At 46.1% G+C, this 20,650-nt stretch overlaps 1 protein-coding gene across 1 annotated transcript in view; it reads left to right on the forward strand.

The window, feature by feature from the left end:
* Window positions 1-20,650, forward strand: part of LOC142311554 (bifunctional heparan sulfate N-deacetylase/N-sulfotransferase 3-like) — a 760,158-nt gene that overhangs the window by 671,328 nt on the left and 68,180 nt on the right. The window contains exon 10 of the mRNA XM_075350078.1: window positions 10,543-10,717. Coding sequence (XP_075206193.1) covers window positions 10,543-10,717 — 175 coding nt within the window. The remainder of the gene's footprint in view (window positions 1-10,542; window positions 10,718-20,650) is intronic.

A 20,650-nucleotide genomic window follows, 5' to 3' on the forward strand; every position in this document is an offset into this window, starting at 1 on the left:
AGGAGAGGCAAGTTAGAGAGGTTGGATAGGGAACAGAGGCGAGTGAAGATGAGGTCCAGCGTGTGGCCATCTTTGTGAGTAGCTGCAGAGGACCATTGGGTGAGGCCGAAGGAGGAAGCGAGTGTTAGACGTTTGAAGACAGATAAGTGGGAAGTGTCAATGGGGATATTGAAATCACCCATAATGATGGTGGGGATGTCGGTGGAAAGGAAGTGTAGTAGCCAGGTGGTGAAATGGTCAAAAAAGGCAGTGGCTGGCCCTGGAGGGCGGTAAATGACAGCCAGTTGAAGGTTGGAGGGGGCGTAGATGCATACGGAGTGCACGTCAAAAGATGGGAGAGTAACAGAGGATGGTAGTGGAATTAGTGTAAAGGAGCATTGGTCGGACAGGAGCAAACCCACTCCTCCACCATGCTTGTTGCTGGGGCGGGGAGTGTGAGAGAGTTGGAGACCACCATAAGAAAGTGCAGCAGGAGAGGCTGTGTCAGAGGGGGGTGAACCAGGTTTCAGTAATGGTGAGGAAGGAGAGTTCATTAGTGATGAAAAGATCATGGATGTAGGATAGTTTGTTGCAGACAGAGCGAGCGTTCCATAGAGCTCCTGTTAGTGGGACTGGGGGAGCGGGGGCTGGGTGAATGGGTATGAGGTTTGAGAGGGTGCGGAAATTTGTGTTAGATTGTGGATGAGGGTTTGAAGTAACAATAGGGATGTGGTGAGGAGGACCAGGATTTGGAGAGATATCTCCAGCAATGAGGAGAAGCAGTGAGAGTGTTAGTAGGTGGGAGCAGGAGAGGCCGTGAGGTGGCCGTGTGTGTCTGGAGACACTGGGTGAAATGCGGTAGAAAATATGTGAGGGGAAGGTGAGATGGGTGGGGAGGATGGAGGGAGAGATGAATAGTTCATTACTGGGTTTAGGGATCAGAGGGGGCAGTAGAAAGTGAAGTATTATAGGGGTGAAAGGTAAGAGACACACAAACATTGTTTACAGTGACTATGTATGCAGTTACCTTCCGGTCACTTCTGGCCCAATTCTGGCCTAATTCAATGCATCATACTTATATGGGGCATACTTGTCATGGTGCAGACAAAGTCCGGTGCAGACTTTAAATTGCCCCAGTATATACACATACAAGTGCAGTCAGCTGTGAAGGGGTGGGGTGCAACAAAAACCCCTTGATCACTCAATCAGATTGCCAGATGCAGCTTTGCATAGGCAAAATAAACATAGATCATAAAAGTAAGGTGGGGAGCAGGGGGTGAGAGATCACAGTGAGATGCTGCAGCATGCCAGGGAGATATTGAAGCAAAGAGAGAACAGGTCAGATATATTGAAAAAGTTGGATGGATGAATTGACATACCATGTATTAAAACACACAGCAGACAGAAAGGGAGAGCAGATCAGTTGATGGGAAAGTTGGATGGATGAATTGACATACCATGTATTAAAACACATAGCAGACAGAAAGGGAGAGCAGATCAGTTGATGGGAAAGTTGGATGGATGAATTGACATACCATGTATTAAAACACACAGCAGACAGAAAGGGAGAGCAGATCAGTTGATGGGAAAGTTGGATTGATGAATTGACATACCATGTGTGTCAAATAGGTGCAATTAATACAGGTAATGAGTGCAGAATAGGAGGGCCTTTTAAATAAAAAATAACAGGTCTGCGAAAACTAGACATCTTGCTGTTTGGAAGGTGATCAAATACTTATTTCATGCAATAAAATGCAAACTATTTAAAAATCATAGAATGTGATTTTCTGGATCTTTTTTTATTCAGTCTATCACAGTTAAAGAGTAACTACAATAAAAACTACTGACCTCTCCATTATTTGTAGGTGGGAAAACTTGCAAAATCGGCAGTGTATCAAATACTCTTTCCCACTGTAGATATGAACTGCAAATAATAAAAAATAGATATTAAGATACATAGATATCTATGTATATATTTATCTCTCTCTCTCTCTCTCTCTCTCTCTCTCTCTCTCTCTCTCTCTCTCTCTCTCTATCTATATATATATATATATATATATATATTTATTTATTTATTTATATATATATATACATATATATATATATATGGGTATAAACTCTAGCTTCCAAATTCAGGTCACTTATGGGGCTATTTCTACTGTTTAAGCTCATCAGGGCCCCTACAAATGCGAAATGGCGTCCGCTAATGATTCCAGCCAATATTGCTTTCACAAGTTAAATAGTGCTCCTTCCCTTATGCGCACAATCAGTAGTTTGCCACCAAATATGGGATATTAGCATACTCACGAGAAATTGCACAGCAAATTGTATGGTGCATTTTATCCCGTTATCCTTGTAAAAAAAAATTGGGGGCTAAAACAACATTTTTGTACTGGTTCAATATTATAAACTTATGTGACCTGGGAGTTCAAAGTGCTTATCACTAGAGATGAGCGAATCGGTCGCGGTTCGGCTCGAGCTCGGTTCATCGAACCGAGGTCTGGTTCGCGTTCGGTTCGGCGAACCAATCGAACCCAAAGGATACAATGGGAGGTAATCACAAACACATCAAAACACCTAGAAAACACGCTCAAAGGTGTCCAAAAGGTGACAAACAACACACAACACAAACATATGGGAAAGTGACAAGGACATATACTCATGCAAAAACAAAAGAGCTGGACAAGGAAAAAGAGGAGGAGACACAGATATAGGCATAGCATGTCCTTCTAAAATGATGTAAAACACCGCAAGGTGACTCAAAGCGGAGTCTCCCTTTTTTCCAAAAATTGGGCCACACAGACACCCACCCCTTCAGTGGCAGCACTTGTGCCCCAGTTGTACCCTTCACAGGTAGATTTGCATCAAGCATATTCAGAAATACGCCATCCTTAACTGTCCCCAGGATGACACTGGAGTAGGTAGCAAAGTCTTTGCTGATCCCTGACTGTTCATCTTGGCTCCTTTTTAAAAACACAGCAAGCAAGGGTTACTCCAAGCGGAGTCTCCCTTTTTTCCAAAAATTCGGCCACACAGACACCCACCCCTTCAGTGGTAGCACTTGTGCCCCAGTTGTACACTTCTCAGGTAGATTTGCATCAAGCACATTCAAAAATATGCCATCCTTAACCGTCCCCAGGATGACACCGGGGTAGGTAGCAAAGTTTTTGCTGAACCATGACTTGTTCATCTTGGCTCCTTTTTAAAAACACAGCAAGCAAGGGTTACTCCAAGCGGAGTCTCCCTTGTTTCCAAAAATTGGGCCACACGGACACCCACCCCTTCAGTGGCATTACTTGTGCCCCAGTTGTACACTTCACAGGTAGATTTGCATCAAGCACATTCAGAAATACGCCATCCTTAACTGTCCACAGGATGACATCGGGGTGGGTAGCAAAGTCTTTGCTGATCCCAGATCTGTTCATCTTGGCTCCTTTTTAAAAACACAGCAAGCAAGGGTTACTCCAAGCGGAGTCTCCCTTTTTTCCAAAAATTGGGCCACACAGACACCCCTTCAGTGGCAGCACTTGTGCCTTAGTTGCAAACAGGATGTTTTGATTTGCATCAAGCACATTCCAAATCCACAAGCATTTACTCTCCCCAGGATGACACAGGGGTAGTAAATTCCTTCTGGATCCATGACTTGTTCATTTTGATGAACGTTAGCCTGTCCACATTGTCACTGGACAGATGCGTTCGCTTATCTGTCAGCACACACCCAGCAGCACTGAAGACACGTTCAGAGACACCGCTGGCAGCTGGACACGACAAGATCTCCAAGGCGTAAGTGGAGAGCTCTGGCCATTTTTCAAGATTTGAAGCCTAAAATGAGCAAGGCTCCATTTGCAAAGTCATGGCATCGATGTTCATTTGGAGATACTCCTGTATCATCCTCTCCAGCCGTTGACTATGTGTCAGACTTGTTGTCTCTGGTGGCCTTGCAAAGGAGGGTCTAAAAACATTATGAAAAGATTCAATAAAATTGCTGTTACCAGCACCAGATATGGTGCTGCTGGTACGGGTAGACTGTTGAAGATGACGAGACCGTCCCATGTTTCTCAAGTTACAACTGGGAGATTCACTCCGTGCACCACGGTTGTTTGGTGGAAAAGCCGAGTTAAGATCGAGTAACAGCTTTTGCTGATACTCCTGCATACGTGCGTCCCTTTCTATGGCTGGAATTATGTCACAAAATTTGGACTTGTACCGGGGATCTAATAGTGTGGCAAGCCAGTAGTCATCATCACTTCTAATTTTGACAATACGAGGGTCATGTTGGAGGTAGTGCAGCAAGAAGGCACTCATGTGTCTTGCGCAGCCATGAGGACCAAGTCCACGCTGTGTTTGTGGCATAGAGGTGCTAACCGTTCTTTCTTCCTCTGACATCTCCCCCCAACCTCTTTCAACTAAAAATTGACCAAGGTCTCCCTCATCCGCTGAGTCTTCCATGTCCATGGACAGTTCGTCCTCCATTTCTTCATGTTCTCCTGCACCTTCCTCAACATTTCGCCTGCTACCATGTGCCGTTGTTGATACCTGTCCCCCATGGTCCCATGTCTGCCGCCTTGGTGATGAGGAATGTCTGGACCTTGGTGATGTTGTTGTCCCTTGCGCTTATGAATCCTTCTGTAGTTCCTCCCCTTCCTGTTGTCCCACCCCCTTACTCCGAATAGTGTTTAGCGTGTGCTCCAGCATGTAAATGACTGGAATTGTCATGCTGATAATGGCATTGTCAGCGCTAAACATATTCGTCGCCATGTCGAAACTGTGCAGAAGGGTGCATAGGTCCTTGATCTGAGAGCACTCCATCAGGGTAATCTGCCCACCTCTGCATCTCATTGGCCCAGGCTATACGTCATGACGTATTGCACCAGGGCTCGGCGGTGCTGCCACAGTCGCTGTAACATGTGGAGAGTCGAATTCCAGCGTGTCGGCACATTGCATTTCAGGCGATGAACCAGCAGGCCGAAAGACTTGTGGAGCGATGCAAGTCGCTCAGCTGCGGTGGTTGAACGGCGGAAGTGAGCAGACAGTTTTCGTGCCCTGTTCAGAAGGCCATCTAGGCCGGGATAGTGTGTTTAAAAATTGCTGGACAACAAGGTTCAACACATGAGCCATACAAGGCACGTGTGTCACCTTGCCTAGGCGAAGGGCTACACCCAGGTTTGCAGCATTGTCACACACGGCCTCACCAGGCTGCAGGTTGACTGGAGACAACCATTTACCAAACTCAGTCTCCAGAGCTGCCCACAACTCAGCCGCTGTGTGACTCTTAGTTCCAAGACATTTCAAGATAAAGACCGCATGATGCCGTTGCGCTCTGCTGCCAGCATAGTAATGAGGGGTGCGTGATTCATTCTGCGCAGTTACAACGCTGGTGGCCTGACCATGCAGGCTTGGGGCGGAGGTGGAGGACCCAGACGAGGTTGAGGAGGCAGAAGCAGTGGAGGAACTTGGACAGACAGACGATTGACGCCCAAGTCGTGGGGACGGCAAGACTTATGCAGCAGACCCTTCACCATCTATCACCATAGTACCCAGTGCCCAGTCAGCGACATGTAACGTCCCTGTCCATGCTTACTGGTCCAAGTATCGGTGGTTAAATGCACCCGTTGACACACAGAGTTTCTCAAGGAAGTGGTGATGTTGTGTGCGACATGCTGGTGTAGCGCAAGCACACCTTTCTTAGAGAAGTAGTGGCGACTGGGCATCTGGTACTGGGGCACAGCAACAGACATAAGGTCTCTAAAATCCTGTGTGTCCACCAGGCGGAAAGGCAGCATTTCGGTAGCCAAGAGCTTACAGAGGGATAAAGTCAACCTCTTAGCTTTGTCATGGGTCGCAGGAAATGGCCTTTTATTTGTCCAAATCTGTGGGATAGAGATCTGGCTGCTGTGTGTAGACGGTGGTGAGTAGGGTGTCTTTGAAAAAATGCAGGTTTTTGAAGAAAGTGCAGGCGTAGACATGATGTTGCCTTCATCCAACGTTGATGCTATCGATGTCTGAGAGAGCTGTACACACGCACTTGTTTCCCCTTCCAAACCAACTGACGACCTACCAAGCAAACTGTCTATTGCGGTTACAGTGGTGGAAGTTGTGCATGGAAAACCAGGTGTGACAGCTGTCCCCATAGTCCTAGAAGATGAAGAGCACGCGGATGCACTGGAATAGGCAGGCGGTGGATGGTCCGCTCCGCTAAGCCGCATTGCATCACGGTGAGCTTCCCACAGGGACATATGATATTTATTCATGTGACGATTCATGGAAGAAGTTATCAAACTGCTGAGGTTTTTGCCTCTACTAACAGATTCCCGACAAATTTTACAGATCACATGATTTGGGCGATCCTTTGCAAGGTCAAAAAAGGACCAAGCTAGGCAAGGCTTAGAGGGCATGCGACCTGCTGTGCCACCCCGACTACTGCTCAGAAGCAGAGTGGTGACTGAGGATGCAGTTGTAGACGTGCTACCAGTACTCCTCCTCTGTTCAGGAAGGCGCAAGGTAACTTCGTCGTCAGTAGCATCCTCCTCCACCACCTCTGTTGACCTCCTCGAGTGCCTGACTGGGTTGACAGTAGGTGGGATCTAGAACTTCCTCATCAAGCGTTGTGTTTGCACTCCCCTCACCCTCAGACCGAGCCTCTTCCTGCTCTGAACGGATATTTAAGTTGTCATCCCAATCTGGTATCTGCGTCTCATCATCATCAGTATGTTCCTCATTGTCTATTACAACAGGTGTTTCAGTTTGTGAATAAGGGTCAACATTATGCTCAGAAACTTGGTCATGACGGCCTGAATCTGAGTCACAAAGGTTCTGGCCATCACTGCAGACCATTTCCTGGTCTGTACTCACTGTAGCTTGGGAGCAGACCTCTGATTCCAAGGCTATAGTGTAACTGAACAGCTCTGCAGATTTAGCCATCTCTGTTCCACCATACTGTGCAGGGCGGATGGAGACTTCAGAGCTGGGAGAAAACAAGTGTGATTGGGATGACAACTCAGAGGACTGGTGTTTTTTTGGATGCGGTAGTTGAGGTGGCGGAGAGGGCACTTGTTGGACCACTTGAGATCCATTCAAGCATTTTCTTTTTTTGGGCATCATCTACCTTTGTTCCAGTTGTTCGTAAAAAAGTGAGCACATCTGATTGTCCACGGAAAGTAATAGACATTTTACTTTTGCTGGAAGATGGCCTATCTTCAGCAGATGTTAATGGAGCTTTGACACCTTCCCCACGGACAAACCCTTTTTTTCCTTTTCCAACACGCCTGTTCCCCTTTCCACCAGCATTTGTCATTTTGTCACTCATTTTGATTGCGACAAGATTGTGCACTTAAAATGTGGTAGTAAAAATTGAGAGGTGGTGTAGATTGCAGCTGTGGTCTACCTTTATTGACAGCAGAATAAACAAAAATAACTATCCCGGACAATGCAACTATGGCCCTTAAACTGGCAGCACAGTTTGCTATTCTAATAGCTTAGTAACAATGAGCTTGAGTGTGCAATGCAGAGGTGCTGCAAATATCTTTGCACCAGTGGGACACTAATGAAGTCCAACAGCCACTTTTAGGATGCCACTAAGTTTCCTCAGTGTTTGCTATTATAATGGATTAGTAACAATGAGCTTGAGTGTGCAATGCAGAGGTGCTGCAAATATCTTGGCACCAGTGGGACACTACTGAATTACAACAACCACTTTTAGGATGCCCATAAGTTTCCTCAGTGTTTGCTGCAAATATCTTTGCACCAGTGGGACACTAATGAAGTCCAACAGCCACTTTTAGGATGCCACTAAGTTTCCTCAGTGTTTGCTATTATAATGGCTCAGTAACAATGAGCTTGAGTGTGCAATGCAGACTTGCTGCAAATATCTTTGCACCAGTGGGACACTACTGAAGTCCAACAGCCACTTTAAGGATGCCACTAAGTTTCCTCAGTGTTTGCTTTTATAATGGCTTAGTAACAATGAGCTTGAGTGTGCAATGCAGAGGTGCTGCAAATATCTTGGCACCAGTGGGACACTACTGAAGTCCAACAGCCACTTTTAGGATGTCACTAAGTTTCCTCAGTGTTTGCTATTATAATGGCTTAGTAACAATGAGCTTGAGTGTGCAATGCATAGGTGCTGCAAATAGCTTTGCACCAGTGGGACACTAATGAAGTCCAACAGCCACTTTTAGGATGCCACTAAGTTTCCTCAGTGTTTGCTATTATAATGGCTTAGTAACAATGAGTTTGAGTGTGCAATGCAGAGGTGCTGCAAATAGCTTGGCACCAGTGGGATACTAATGAAGTCCAACAGCCACTTTTAGGATGCCACTAACTGGCAGCACTCTGCAATTAAAATGGCTTTGCTAAAAAGGGCAGGAGGGTACAGTGGCCGGGTTGTGGGTCAGTGTAGAGGAAAGGAAGCCTCACTTTCTATCCCTCCTAATGGTGAAATACAGCGAGGAAATCCCTGACCTTAGCTTCACAGACGCTGTTATCTGTAGCTGTTAAAATCTGTTTCCACGGACCTGACTGTCACCTATGGCTCTGAGCCTGCTGTAATAGCCCTTACAAGGGCTGAAAGAAACTTCTATCCCTATTCTGTATAGCGCTGTGTCTAGAGCGTACACAACAGGATCAGCGACAGGAGCTGTGCCAGCGGTGACTGACACCCAGACGCAGAAGGCAGATAATTGCGTCCAGACGGGCAGATACCCGTTTTTATAATGCAGGGACATGTGATATGGACAGCCTATGACACATGCCCTTGCTTGTCTGCCAAAAAGTCCACTTAGCTGTGTGTGTGTCTGGGATTGGCTGACATGCTGGCCCGCCCCACTACACGCGCGCTTAGGGAAGGAAGACAAGAAATGAAAAAAAATGGCGATTGCCATTATCCCAGCAGCAGTGATCTGAACGCGGAGTCCCCGCACACTATACGCTGAAATTTTACAACAGTGTGAGTAACTGAGTGACTTACACTATTACAGCGAAAAGCCAGCTACTAATTAGCTTGGCTTTTTGCTGCTAGAACCTTCTCGAACGTAACTCGAGCTATCGAGCTTTTAGCAAAAAGCTTGAGTTCTAGTTCGATCTAGAACATCCCCCAAAATCACTCGAACCGCGAACTGGAGAACCACGAACCACGAACCGCGCTCAACTCTACTCACCACACATCTAGATACATTTCTTGAGCGGTATAGTTTCAAATGGTGTCACTAGTGGGGAGTTTTTAATGTTTAGATACATGAGGGGCTCTCCAAATGCAGCATGGTGTCCTTCAATGATTCTAGAAAGTTGTACATTCCAAAAGTCAAATGGTGCTCTTTCCTTTCTGTTCCCTGCCGTGTGCTTAAACCATAGTTTTCCACCAGTATTGGCATAGTCAGGAGAAATTGCACAATAAAACTGTATGGTGAATTTTCTTCTGTTACCCATCTGAAAATAAAAAAAGATTGGGGGTTAAATTAACATCTTTGTGGGAAAAAGTAAAATTTTCATTTTTTTCCTTGCACATTGCGTTTATTCCAGTGAAGCAGCTAAGGGGTTTTAGTATACTTCTTGGATGTGGTTTTGAGCAGTTTGAGGTGTGCAGTTTTTATAATGGTGTCACTTTTGGGTTATTACTGTCTCTAAGTCATTTCAAATGTGATGTGGTACCTAAAAATATAGTTTTGTAAATTTTGTTGGAAAAAATAGAAATCACTGATACACTTCTAACTCTTCTAACAAAAAAAATATCTTTCAAAAACAATGCTGATGTAAAAGTAGATATGTGGGAAATTCAACTAGTTAACTATTTTGTGTGATATAACTCTCTCAGTTAAGGGCAAAAAAAAAAATCAAAATTTGAAAATTGCAAAATGTTAAAATTTCAGCAAATGTCCAATATTTTCACAAATAAACGCAAAAAATATTGTCCTAAATTTACTACCAACATGAAGTACAATATCATGAAAAATTAGTCTCAAGATCACTGGGACCCATTGAACTGTTCCAGAGTTATAACCTCCTAAAGTGACACTGGTCAGAATTGAAAAAAATGGCCTGGTCAGGAAGGAGAAAACAGGCTCGGGGTAAAGGAGTTAAAAAGTTTGAAAGGATTTGGATACAGTCGTATGAGACAAACTATTACACACGTCTTTTCAGATGAATTAGTCGCTTTGCAATATCTCTGAGTCAAATTTTAGGGGAACAATTTGGCAAAGCCGGTAAATTTGAATATCAAAAGATTTGGTCATCTGGTAAAACATTCTATTTATACGACATGTTGTGTTCTGTAAAATCTTTACAATGCCGTAGCATTGCTGATCAAATAGTGAAATGTTAGCCTTTGTAATGTATGTTGACAGAGTCTGTAGGTCAGCACCGTAGGGAAAAAGGGCAGTCTACTTAGTATCAATAAGACGTCAGTTAAAAAATTGCATCAAGGATTGTAGCTAGCTTAAAATCTTTTTCTTTTTTTTATGGCAGGAATGTTATTAGATTTTTTTAAATAAATGTCTGTCATATAAAATATATCAAAAGTATGTTTATCTGGCATGGTTAGGGATACAGCTTTTTGCTTTCCCTTTTCAGGTACATGGATTTTTTCCCAGTGCCATCAAATGCAACTACTGATTTCCTGTTTGAGAAAAGTGCCAACTATTTTCATTCTGAAGAAGCTCCCAATCGAGCTGCTGCTTTAATCCCTAAAGCAAAAATTATCACAATTCTCATTGACCCCTCAGATCGAGCATATTCATGGTACCAGGTGAGAATTGTTCTTACAAAAGAGATGACAGTTTAGTTATTTTGGTCTAATGATCTCTTTCTAATTTCTTATTTTCTGAATTTTCACACATACATACTGTATATTAAACTCAAATGGTTTCTATGTTTTGGATTTTTTTCATTAGTTATGAATCATCTGTTTCTCTGAATTCTTACGATTCATAGACAGAACCACATAGAAGTGTACAATTTATAGAGTAATTCTGTCTACAAAGATATAAACTAATATCCACAATTCCAAAACAGTTGGAACACTGTGTAAAATATAAAGAAAACAAGAATGCAATGATTAAGAAATTTCTCGCAACCATATTTTATTCACAAGGGAATATAGAACCCAGACCAAAAATTGAAAGTTGGGCTTTTTTCCTTATCATTTACAGCAAGACTAAAGCATATATATTTATTGCAGAGCTGGATTGGTTCGTCTAATCTAGGGTCCCTGACCCTAGTCTCAGATTTACCTGCCACCGTTTTCCCCTTCTATAGCCGCCGATGTGACTCCAGTGTTTACTAGAGCGATTGGAAATCACAACTCAATGTAAATCTATGACTTGATCTATGACTTACATTGAGCACTTAAGACCGTTACCTCTGACGTCCGTAAGAGAGAAATTGCGATCACAAGATGAGACTGAAGCTGAGCAGATAAAATATTTAGACACTAGAGGGTAACTATAATAATGGGGCCAGGGACTTTGGATTAATAGCACCACTACAACAGTGAAGGATATGTAAAAAAAACACTGGAGTGGTGTTTTAAAAAAATAACTGATTTAGAATTTGATGGAGGCAAAACAACTCAGAAAAAGTCAAACAGGACCATGTATTCAATTTTGTAGCATCCATTCTTCCTTTTAAGAAAAACCTACCAAAGATGCCAGACCAGATGATGTACGCACAAACAGAATGTGCTAGACCTTCCTCTTGAAGGCGGCTGCAGCCCAAGTGCAAGATGCTGATGTCACAGCCACTCAAAGCATTCAACCTAGAGGGGAGGTGGGCAGCTGCTTAGCATAATACTTGCACACTAATACGGCTTGCACTGGGAGCCCATCATATAGATAGGTGTAATGCATAGTGTTTGAACTGTGACCTATAGATGACACCAGAAACCCAGATCAGGCGGGCTATTCAGCACTATACAGGTGCATCTCGCACTGATAAGCGAGATGCACAGTGTCTGAATTGTGGCCTATAAATGACGCACAACACTAGGCCAGGAGGGTCAGTTAGCACTATATACATGCATAACACATGACATGCTCACCAATATACCACCTAGAAGCAAAAGGTCCACACACATCCTTCAAAAATGGATAAAATGTGCCATACCTCAATTGTTCCATTCTTCCTTTTCCAACAATCTTGAAAGTGAAGAGACCAATTGTTGGAGATTTGGGATCTTTGTTGTCACATTTTTGTCTGATATAGGACTCTAACTTCTCAACACTCCTGGATCTTCTATGTTGGATTTTTAATTTCATAATGCCTCAAATGTTTTCTATTGGTGAAAGATCTGGACTGCAGGTAGGTTAGTTCATTACCCGAACTATTCTGCAATCCTGTTTTGATGGATGCAGCATGTGATTTACCATGCTCTTGGTGAAATATGCAAAGACTTCCCAAAAATATATGTTGTCTAGATGGGAGTAAATGAGCCTTTCAAGATGTGTAACCTGCAATGTGTTACAATTAATGTCTTTATATATTCTTTTCGCACATCCACAAAACAATCAATTTATGGGATAAATATTCATTATTTTTAAATTAATCACCATAGTGAGTAAGGAACACAGACTCCAGTACAATCAGTCCATGATTAGTTCAAATGCTCCAGTTGGAGGTTAGAATGCAAGGTTTGCTCCTGCGGTGATGTTTTTTGGGGGAACACCCCCTTACTCAAGCAGTTGTCAATGTGGAGGAGAGTTTGATTGCTTGGGGTAGAAAGCTTCAGAGTATTGGGAACACATGGGAGAAATATTGTATGTTGTGTGAAAAGCAGACAACAAGAGAACAAATAAGCAGGCCGTGGACTGGAGATTAGGTTGGAAATGCATGGGAGGGGTATGTTAAAGACAGCTTTTCTTGCTAATTCATGGCTAATATTTTTATCTGAATTTTCAAAGCAACAGGTAACTAGTGAAAGGAATGAGAGAGAGGAAAGACACAGGAGTAATGAGGACAAAAATGGGCACAGAAATGTGGAGGACAGACTGGAAAAACATAGTAATGTTAAATGAAAGGTAACAAAAAAGGCTGTAGCCAGAGTCTAGGTTGAACACGAAAAAGACATTTTTATTCAAAGTTGAATGTAAACAGCCCAACTTTCCCCACCTATGCATCTTCCCACCTTATGCCATAAAATCTTAAATATGGTGAATCGGTTAATTATTTCTAGTCATGGTTTACGTATTCATAGTCATTAATGATGTGCAGACTATGACTGTAAAAGTCCGAGCGTCCAAGCTTCCCCCCAGACTTGGAGTTCTCAGGGAACTCTGAATAATGATCCAGATCTGGCAAATCGGATAATAAAAAAATAATGAAAAAAAGGGGAAAGTAGGCGCACACAGCTCCTGCAAACTTCACACAGCAACTGAGGTGAGTAGCGCGATCAGCTGCTGTCACTAAGGTTATCCGCAGCCACCACTGGATCCAGCGGTGGTCGTGAGTTACCTGACTGACAGCAGCTGATCGCGCTACTCACCTCAGTTGCTGTGTTAAGCTGACAGGAGCGGCGGTGTATTCTGCAGCTCCTGTCACCTCCATGCAGCAGAGCTGGATGCGACGCTGGAGGTCCGTGTATTATGCTGGACATGGAGGGCTTTTTGGGGCTTATGAAATTGGTTACGAGGGAATTGGTTTGTGTTTTTTATTTCTAATAAAGGATTTTTTCGAGTGTGTGTGTTTATTTACTGTAATTTACAGATTAATCATGGAAGGTATCTCGGGGAGACGCCTGACATGATTAATCTAGGACTTATTGGCAGCTATGGGCTGCCAATAACTCCTTATTACCCCGATTTGCCAACGCACCAGGGCAAATCGGAAAGAGCCGGGTACAGTCCCAGAACTGTCGCATCTAATGTATGCGGCAATTCTGGGCGGCTGCTGACTGATATTATTAGGCTGGGGGGCTCCCCATAACATGGAGCTCCCCATCCTGAGAATACCAGCCTTCAGCCGTCTGGCTTTATCTGGCTGGTATTAAAATTGGGGGGGCCGCACGCCGGTTTTTTTAATTATTTATTTATTTTATTTTTTTTACAGTTTTACCGGCGGCAGACTATTGTGAACGATCAGCTGATCGCTCCCTGCAGCAGGCCGCCGGATGATCAGCTGATCGCTCCCAGCGCCGGGTGATCAGCTGATCGCTCCCAGCGTCGGGTGATCAGCTGATCGCTCGGCCGCCGAGAATCTGTGCTGGGGGAGGAGTGCGGAGTGGGTGGAGCCGAGCGGAGCCATAGCGCTGAGGACAGGTGAGTGTGTGTGTACGTGTGTATATATATATATATACATGCCGAGTGGAGTGTGGGAGGGGGCGGAGCCGAGTGGGGAAGTGTCGGGCTCCCTGCACACATGGCCAGGGTAAATATCGGGTAAAGCACTTTGCTTGGTTACCCGATATTTATCTTGGTTACGGGTCCAGGGATCCAGAGAGAGCATGCGCAGTGAAATCCTAAGGATTCCGCTGCTCAAAAAAACGTCACTGCACAGTATACACACGCCCACTGGCTGCTGTGATTGGGTGCAGTGAGACACCTGTCACTCAGCGTGGGGGCGTGTCTCACTGCAACCAATCATAGGCGCCTGTGGGCAGGGAAAGCAGGGAATACGAGATGGCTGTGTGCAGAGCACAGCGCGCCCACCGGTATAAAGGCTCGGTCACGCTGTGCGGGCCGGCCAATCACTGCAATTCCACAACTAACAGGGCTGTGGCATTGCAGTGGTCTGCCAGCCAATCCCTGCATGAGGGCTGGCTCTCAAAAGAGCGCCAACATGCAGGGATGAAGACCACGAGTACAGCACGAGTATCGCGAAATTACTCGGTCCCCGCCGAGTAGCTTGAGTATAGTGATACTCGTGCGAGTACCGAGTAGTGACAAGCATACTCGCTCATCACTAGTAATGATACTTCCGGGGCTGTTCTTTATCCTTCATACATATTCACTACTTCTCCTACCAACCAGCAGTCCCAGCATCTCTGATTGGTTGTAGTTAGACACTGCCCCCACCCTGAGTAGCAGTGTGTCTAGCTGCTTTTAATCAGAAGTGCTGTGTGTGTGTCTATATTAGTGTAAAAATAAATAAATAAATAAAAATTGGTGTAGGGTCCTGTTACACGTCGTGGCTCTCTTCTTGCAAGGAATGAAGTGGTCCCCCATTCCTTGTCGGCCACAAGCCCTGCTGCTCAGCAGCACCAAAGGTCTTGGAGACTGCGCAGTCTGCAGGAGTTGCCTTCTCAGAGACACAGCAGAAGCGTGACACCTAGTGGTTCTCCCCTTGCAAGGAATGGAGCAGTCTCCCATCCCTTGCCTGCCACGAGCTCTCCTGCTCAGCATCACGGAGGCTCTGGGAGGTTGCGCAGTGTGCAAAAAATAGATGCTCAGGGAAGCAGCAAGACTTCCCATGTCTCTGCACATTGTGAAACCGGGGATCCCGCCTTGATGACCCAGAGGCAGGAAGATGAGCATGTGCTCCACGTGACGTCTTCTGATTCGCTCACTGATATCACACGGCCCCATGACGAGGCTGGTGATGTGCTGAATCCTGACTGGCTGGGCCAGGACGTCACGAACCCTGATTGAGTCACGCCCGTCTCGCGCCCGCCCTTGGGTGGAGCTACACCTCCTTAAAAGCTCCCCCTGCCATCATGGCGGTGCGCGACCGTCCTTCTATGTTTGGATGTCTGGCAGCGTGCTGCCACGCCACTGCTTAGGCATTATTGTCTTTTGTGGGCTTTGCCCTTGCTGCTCAGGCAGCACCTAGTTTGCAGGTCTTGCCCCTGCCTTGCTGCTCCGGCAGTATCCCGTTTAGCAGGCTGTGTTCCTGTCCCAGGTGAGCTCCTCGAGTCTCTGTCGGACTCACTTGGTTTCTGAAGCACACGTGCGTGGGCACCTCTGTGCTACCCCCGTGCCATATTCCTGTGACTCCCGTTGGCACACGTGTGTAGGCACCTCTGTGCGTCCCCGTGCAACAGGTACACCGTACGAGAAGCCCCGAGCCATACAACCCTCACGGGTTAGGGCGGACCGGTGTACATAGATCGTCTGTGACGTTCCAGACGATCACTAGCAGCAACCCGCTCACTCTTTCCTGACCATAGCAGCGGTCCCTTACACCGCACAGTGGACCTTGACCGGCGGAAGCTGTCCATTTCCCATCTTGGCACGCTTCCCCGGGTCCCCCTCGTAACAGGGTCCCCCATATTATGATACCCAGCACAGATAAAGCATTTGGCTACAGGCTGCAGCCATCAGCCATGTGTTTATCTTGGCTGTGTATCAAAATAAGAGGGATCACATGTGTTTTTTGTTTTGTTTCGTTTTTGTTTTTTTAAAAGTTAAATAAATATTTTTTTAAAACAGCATGTGGCCCCCAAATTTTTATACCCAGCCATGATAAAGCCAACAGCGGGGGGCTGATATTTCAGGCCAAGGAGACCCCATGCTTATTCTGCCACTCCAGCCTAAAAATACCAGCCTGCAGTCGCCCAGGAATGTCGCATCCATTAGATGCGACAATCTTGGCACTTTACCTGGCTCATCCTATTTGTCCTGGTGCAGTGGCAATTGAGGTAATAGGTGGTTAATAACAGCATCACAGCATGACAGCTGGCACTAAATCCAGAACTTTGATTTACTACAGTTGTCGGTGTCAGCGTTATTGGACTGAGTGAGTATGCAAGTGACCCTTACCTCCCCAACGGCAATGCAGTTCCTGTTCATCTTGGATCACTGGAGGGAAGAGATGAAGAGCCTGGTGATGGCGGTGCGAGCCCATGAGATCCCATGTGAAGAGAAGGTAAGCAGTTACCCAGTCCCTACTGATTGCCCTAATCCAGCCAATGCGGCTGAGGGATCCGGACCGCCCCCCTCCCGGTGAGCACTCCACCGCCACCAACCCCATCCTCGGCGGACACCGAGCTGCCCACTTTTATCCCAGCAGCGGAACCTTCAGTGGTTTTATGTGAAAATTCAGCTGCGGAAACCCCGGTTCTGATCCTCGACCCGGTCATGACAGCGGTCACCCCAACACCGGCCAGACCAGATCCGGCCACATCACTGGGCCCGTCCTTAGAGGCGGAGCACCCAGTCCCTGCAACCCCGGCTGCGGAGCAGTCGGTACATTTACTCAAGGAAGCGGGGGTGGAGCCTGAAGAGATGCCGGTTCCACTGCCGCGCAGCATCCCAACGGCTGTTGGGGCCGCAAGAGTGCACCTGAAGCTAGAGCCAGCTAGGGAGCTGAGGCCGGACACCGATTCGCCATACTGGGAACGACAACACCCAAGATTGAAGCCAAAGAAGACGACTCCAGATCAAAGGCAGCGGGAAGTAGATGCCCGTGCACAGAGGGAGAAGGAACACCTGAGGAGGGCCTCTTTCCGCATCAGGGGTCCGTGGCGCAGGGACCTTGTCACGGTGTTCAACCTCGAAAAAGGGTGGGGTTTAATCTGGGAAGCAGATCTCTCTGAGGAAGTGTTTGTTGCACGACACGATATTGAGCAGCATCTCCCGAGAGACAACCCAGGCCAAAATCTGGAGCCGGGAGAGGTGGTTGGATATACTCGGCATGAACAGGGCTCGTACGCCCTCGATGTCAAGCGGCTTGCTATGGTCAATGAGCAGGTTGTATCTGCCGCCGCTGTAGTCTACCAGCCTCCTAGTGAGCGGTACCAGTAATGTTTTGAATAGAAACTGTTAGATATCTGTGCTTTCGTTCATTGTTTTTCTAAGTTTATTATTTTTCATATAGCAAATGTTAGAAAATGAGTGTCTAATTAATAAGGTGTAAATGAACGGAGAAGTTACCTGATTTACAAAGAGATTCTTCACAGTGTGTACACCCGGTACATGGACTTTGTTAATTTTATATACTAAAAATGGACCACGGTCACAGGTCTGGAATGACCCACACGAACTTGTGTTTTGTAAATCGTTGCACCTCCTGTGCCCACCAGAGTCATCTAAAACAACACCCGGGATCTCAACCTGGTCACAAACCCACCATAGGTTTGCAGGGGGTCAGGTTGTTTGGGTGGCGGGTTAATGGGATCCGGGACATTGGGACTAGACTGTCATGGGAAGAGGCTGCAACGGAGCAGGTTGAGCCTTCGCCATTACTGAAACCGGTACCTTCCCACCGTTGGAGAGATGAACTTTAAAGTGTTAAGTAATGTTTACGTGACAAGCCTCCCTATTGTGGGATGAACCTGTGTAAATAAAAATGTTCTTTATTTTTAATTTTCCACAGTTTGAAAAAAAAATAAATAGACCTCTGATGTCCTGTAGCTCGGGGACAAGCTAAGTTTAACCAAGGGGGAATGTGACGCCCTGGCCTATCAGGTTGTCACAGGGTATTGTGCAATCTGCCCTTCTGTGCAATATCCACCTCCTCCTTGGTTACGGGTCCCTAACCAAATGGTGTTGCCAAAGACCAGCTAATCAAAATCCTAGGAACACTCAGCACCACACCCACCAGACACACCAGTGGACCTCCTAAGTGGAATAGGGTTGCCCACATGGGGGGTTGGTTAAGGGGAGGTCTAGAGTGTCAGGAGTGTTAGTGAGTTAGAGAGAGTCAGGGAGAGTGAGTGGAAGTGAGTGGAGGTCAGGAGCTGGGCTCCTTGGAACTACTAGGTAGCAGACGTTGGTCTGGGTCTGGGCCTGGGAGGAGCTGGACCCCTGGTTGCAGGGGATCGTGACAAGGGGCACGGCATTGTCGTGGAGGACAGCCGGCGGCCTTGTACCATCACCGGGCAGGGACAAGGGCACGACGGGGTACGTGGACCCTAGGTCAGGGAGTAGCTTCAGGCAACCTGACAATTTACCCGATGAAAATGGAGCCTTCAATATCCGCTCTCCACCCGCTTTAAAATCTGGGTACTAGCGCAACGAGAGAGATAGGACTTTCCACAAATATGGTCCAAGAAATCCCAAGTGTGAACCCTGAGAGCAAGCTCCCTCAGTTAGCCATACCGGGGAGTGGGACCCGACTAGTTTCAGGCTACAGGGATCAACCAGAGAGAAACAAGATGCTATGGCAAAAGGTCACAGATCAACAGGCAACACCAACGCAAACGGGACCCAGGCATGCTCCCCCTCAGCGGCAGCGGTGTCCAGAACTTTGGTTTACTACAGTTGTCGGTGTCAGCATTATTGGACTGAATGAGTACGCAAGTGACCTTTATCTCCCCAACGGCACCTCCCTGTCACCACCACTGAGTCCCGGGGCATTCCCCCTACCCATGGAGGGGTTAAACACCTGGCTGCCCACTCCATCGCCACTGGGTACTCCCAGGTGCAGTGGTGGTACTCCACCTTACCACACACCACGAGTGGCATCACGAACTTTCAATACACCATACCCCCTGTAAATGCCCCCCTTCATTCAAGTGGCCGCGAGACCACCGAGTCTGGACGCCCCTCGAGCCACCACAGATCCGGAGCCGAGCAGCTCAGCTGCTGACTCGGCGGCAGTACAAATGCCCTTCATATTCCACAGTTAAGAGCTGGGTTACCAAATTTAAAGTGGGCAACTTCAGCACCAATTATGAGGAACGTCCTGGATGACCAAGATCATCGATGCTGTGCACAACCTCATACTGGAGAATCGACAAATTTCAGCTAAAGCAATAGCAGACATCATGGGAATTACCCATGAACATATTTGTGACATTATCCATGAACATATGGACATGAGGAAGCTATCTGCAAAGTGGGTCCCCAAATGTTTGACAACAGATCAGAGAAGCATGCAAGTGAAAAGTTCCCAATCCATTTTTCAGCATTTCCAGACTGCTAAAACTTCCGGGATCAACTAGTCACTATGGATGAGACCTGGATTTATTTGTATGACCCTGAAAACAAGAAGCTGTCAAAAAAGTGGATGCACAGTGGTTCTCGTTGTCCAAAGAAGTTCAAGGTGAAAAATTCAGCCACTAAGGTGATGGAGTCTGTGTTCTGGGAAAAGGATGGTGTACTGCTAGTGGACTACCTTCAAAAGAGTTTCACCATCAATGCAAGGTATTACATTGAACTTTTGGACCAATTGAGGGCAGCTCTGAAGGCCAAAAGGCGAGGCAAGCTATCAAAAGGAATCTTGTTCCTGCAAAACAATGCCTCCGCTCACATTGCACAAGTGACCATGGCAAAACTGGCAGAGCTGGGCCTTCAGCTGGTTGACCACCCAACTTATTCACCAGATCTAGCTCCCTCCGACTGTCATCTGTTTCCAAACTTGAAGAAACACCTCAAGGGTATCAAATTTTACAACATGTCTGATGCCATGGCTGCTACGGATGCCTGATTTGAGACACAACTGAAATCCTTTTTTTTGCTAGGCTTACAGAACTTGGAATACTGTTGTAAGAAGTGTGTTGACATCAGTGGAGAGTATGTGGAATAAATGTAAAGTTTCATCATCCTATCTTGTTTCTTTCTGAGTAAAGCCAAAGACTTATCAATAGCCCCTCATATATGGAGGACTAGACTATGGGGAATGTGTTTTACCATATGTAAGGCAATGTGGGGCCCATTATAATATTTGGAGAGCTATGTGGAGATCATTATACTGTTTGAATGGCTATTTCAGGGCCATTATACTGTATGCAAGCAATTTTTCAGTGTAAAAGATTATGAAGGGTACATTATACTACTGTGTGTAGGGCTGTGTGGGGACCATAATACTG

This window comes from Anomaloglossus baeobatrachus, chromosome 1 (assembly GCF_048569485.1).
Source record: "Anomaloglossus baeobatrachus isolate aAnoBae1 chromosome 1, aAnoBae1.hap1, whole genome shotgun sequence".
NCBI classification, from domain to species: domain Eukaryota; kingdom Metazoa; phylum Chordata; class Amphibia; order Anura; family Aromobatidae; genus Anomaloglossus; species Anomaloglossus baeobatrachus.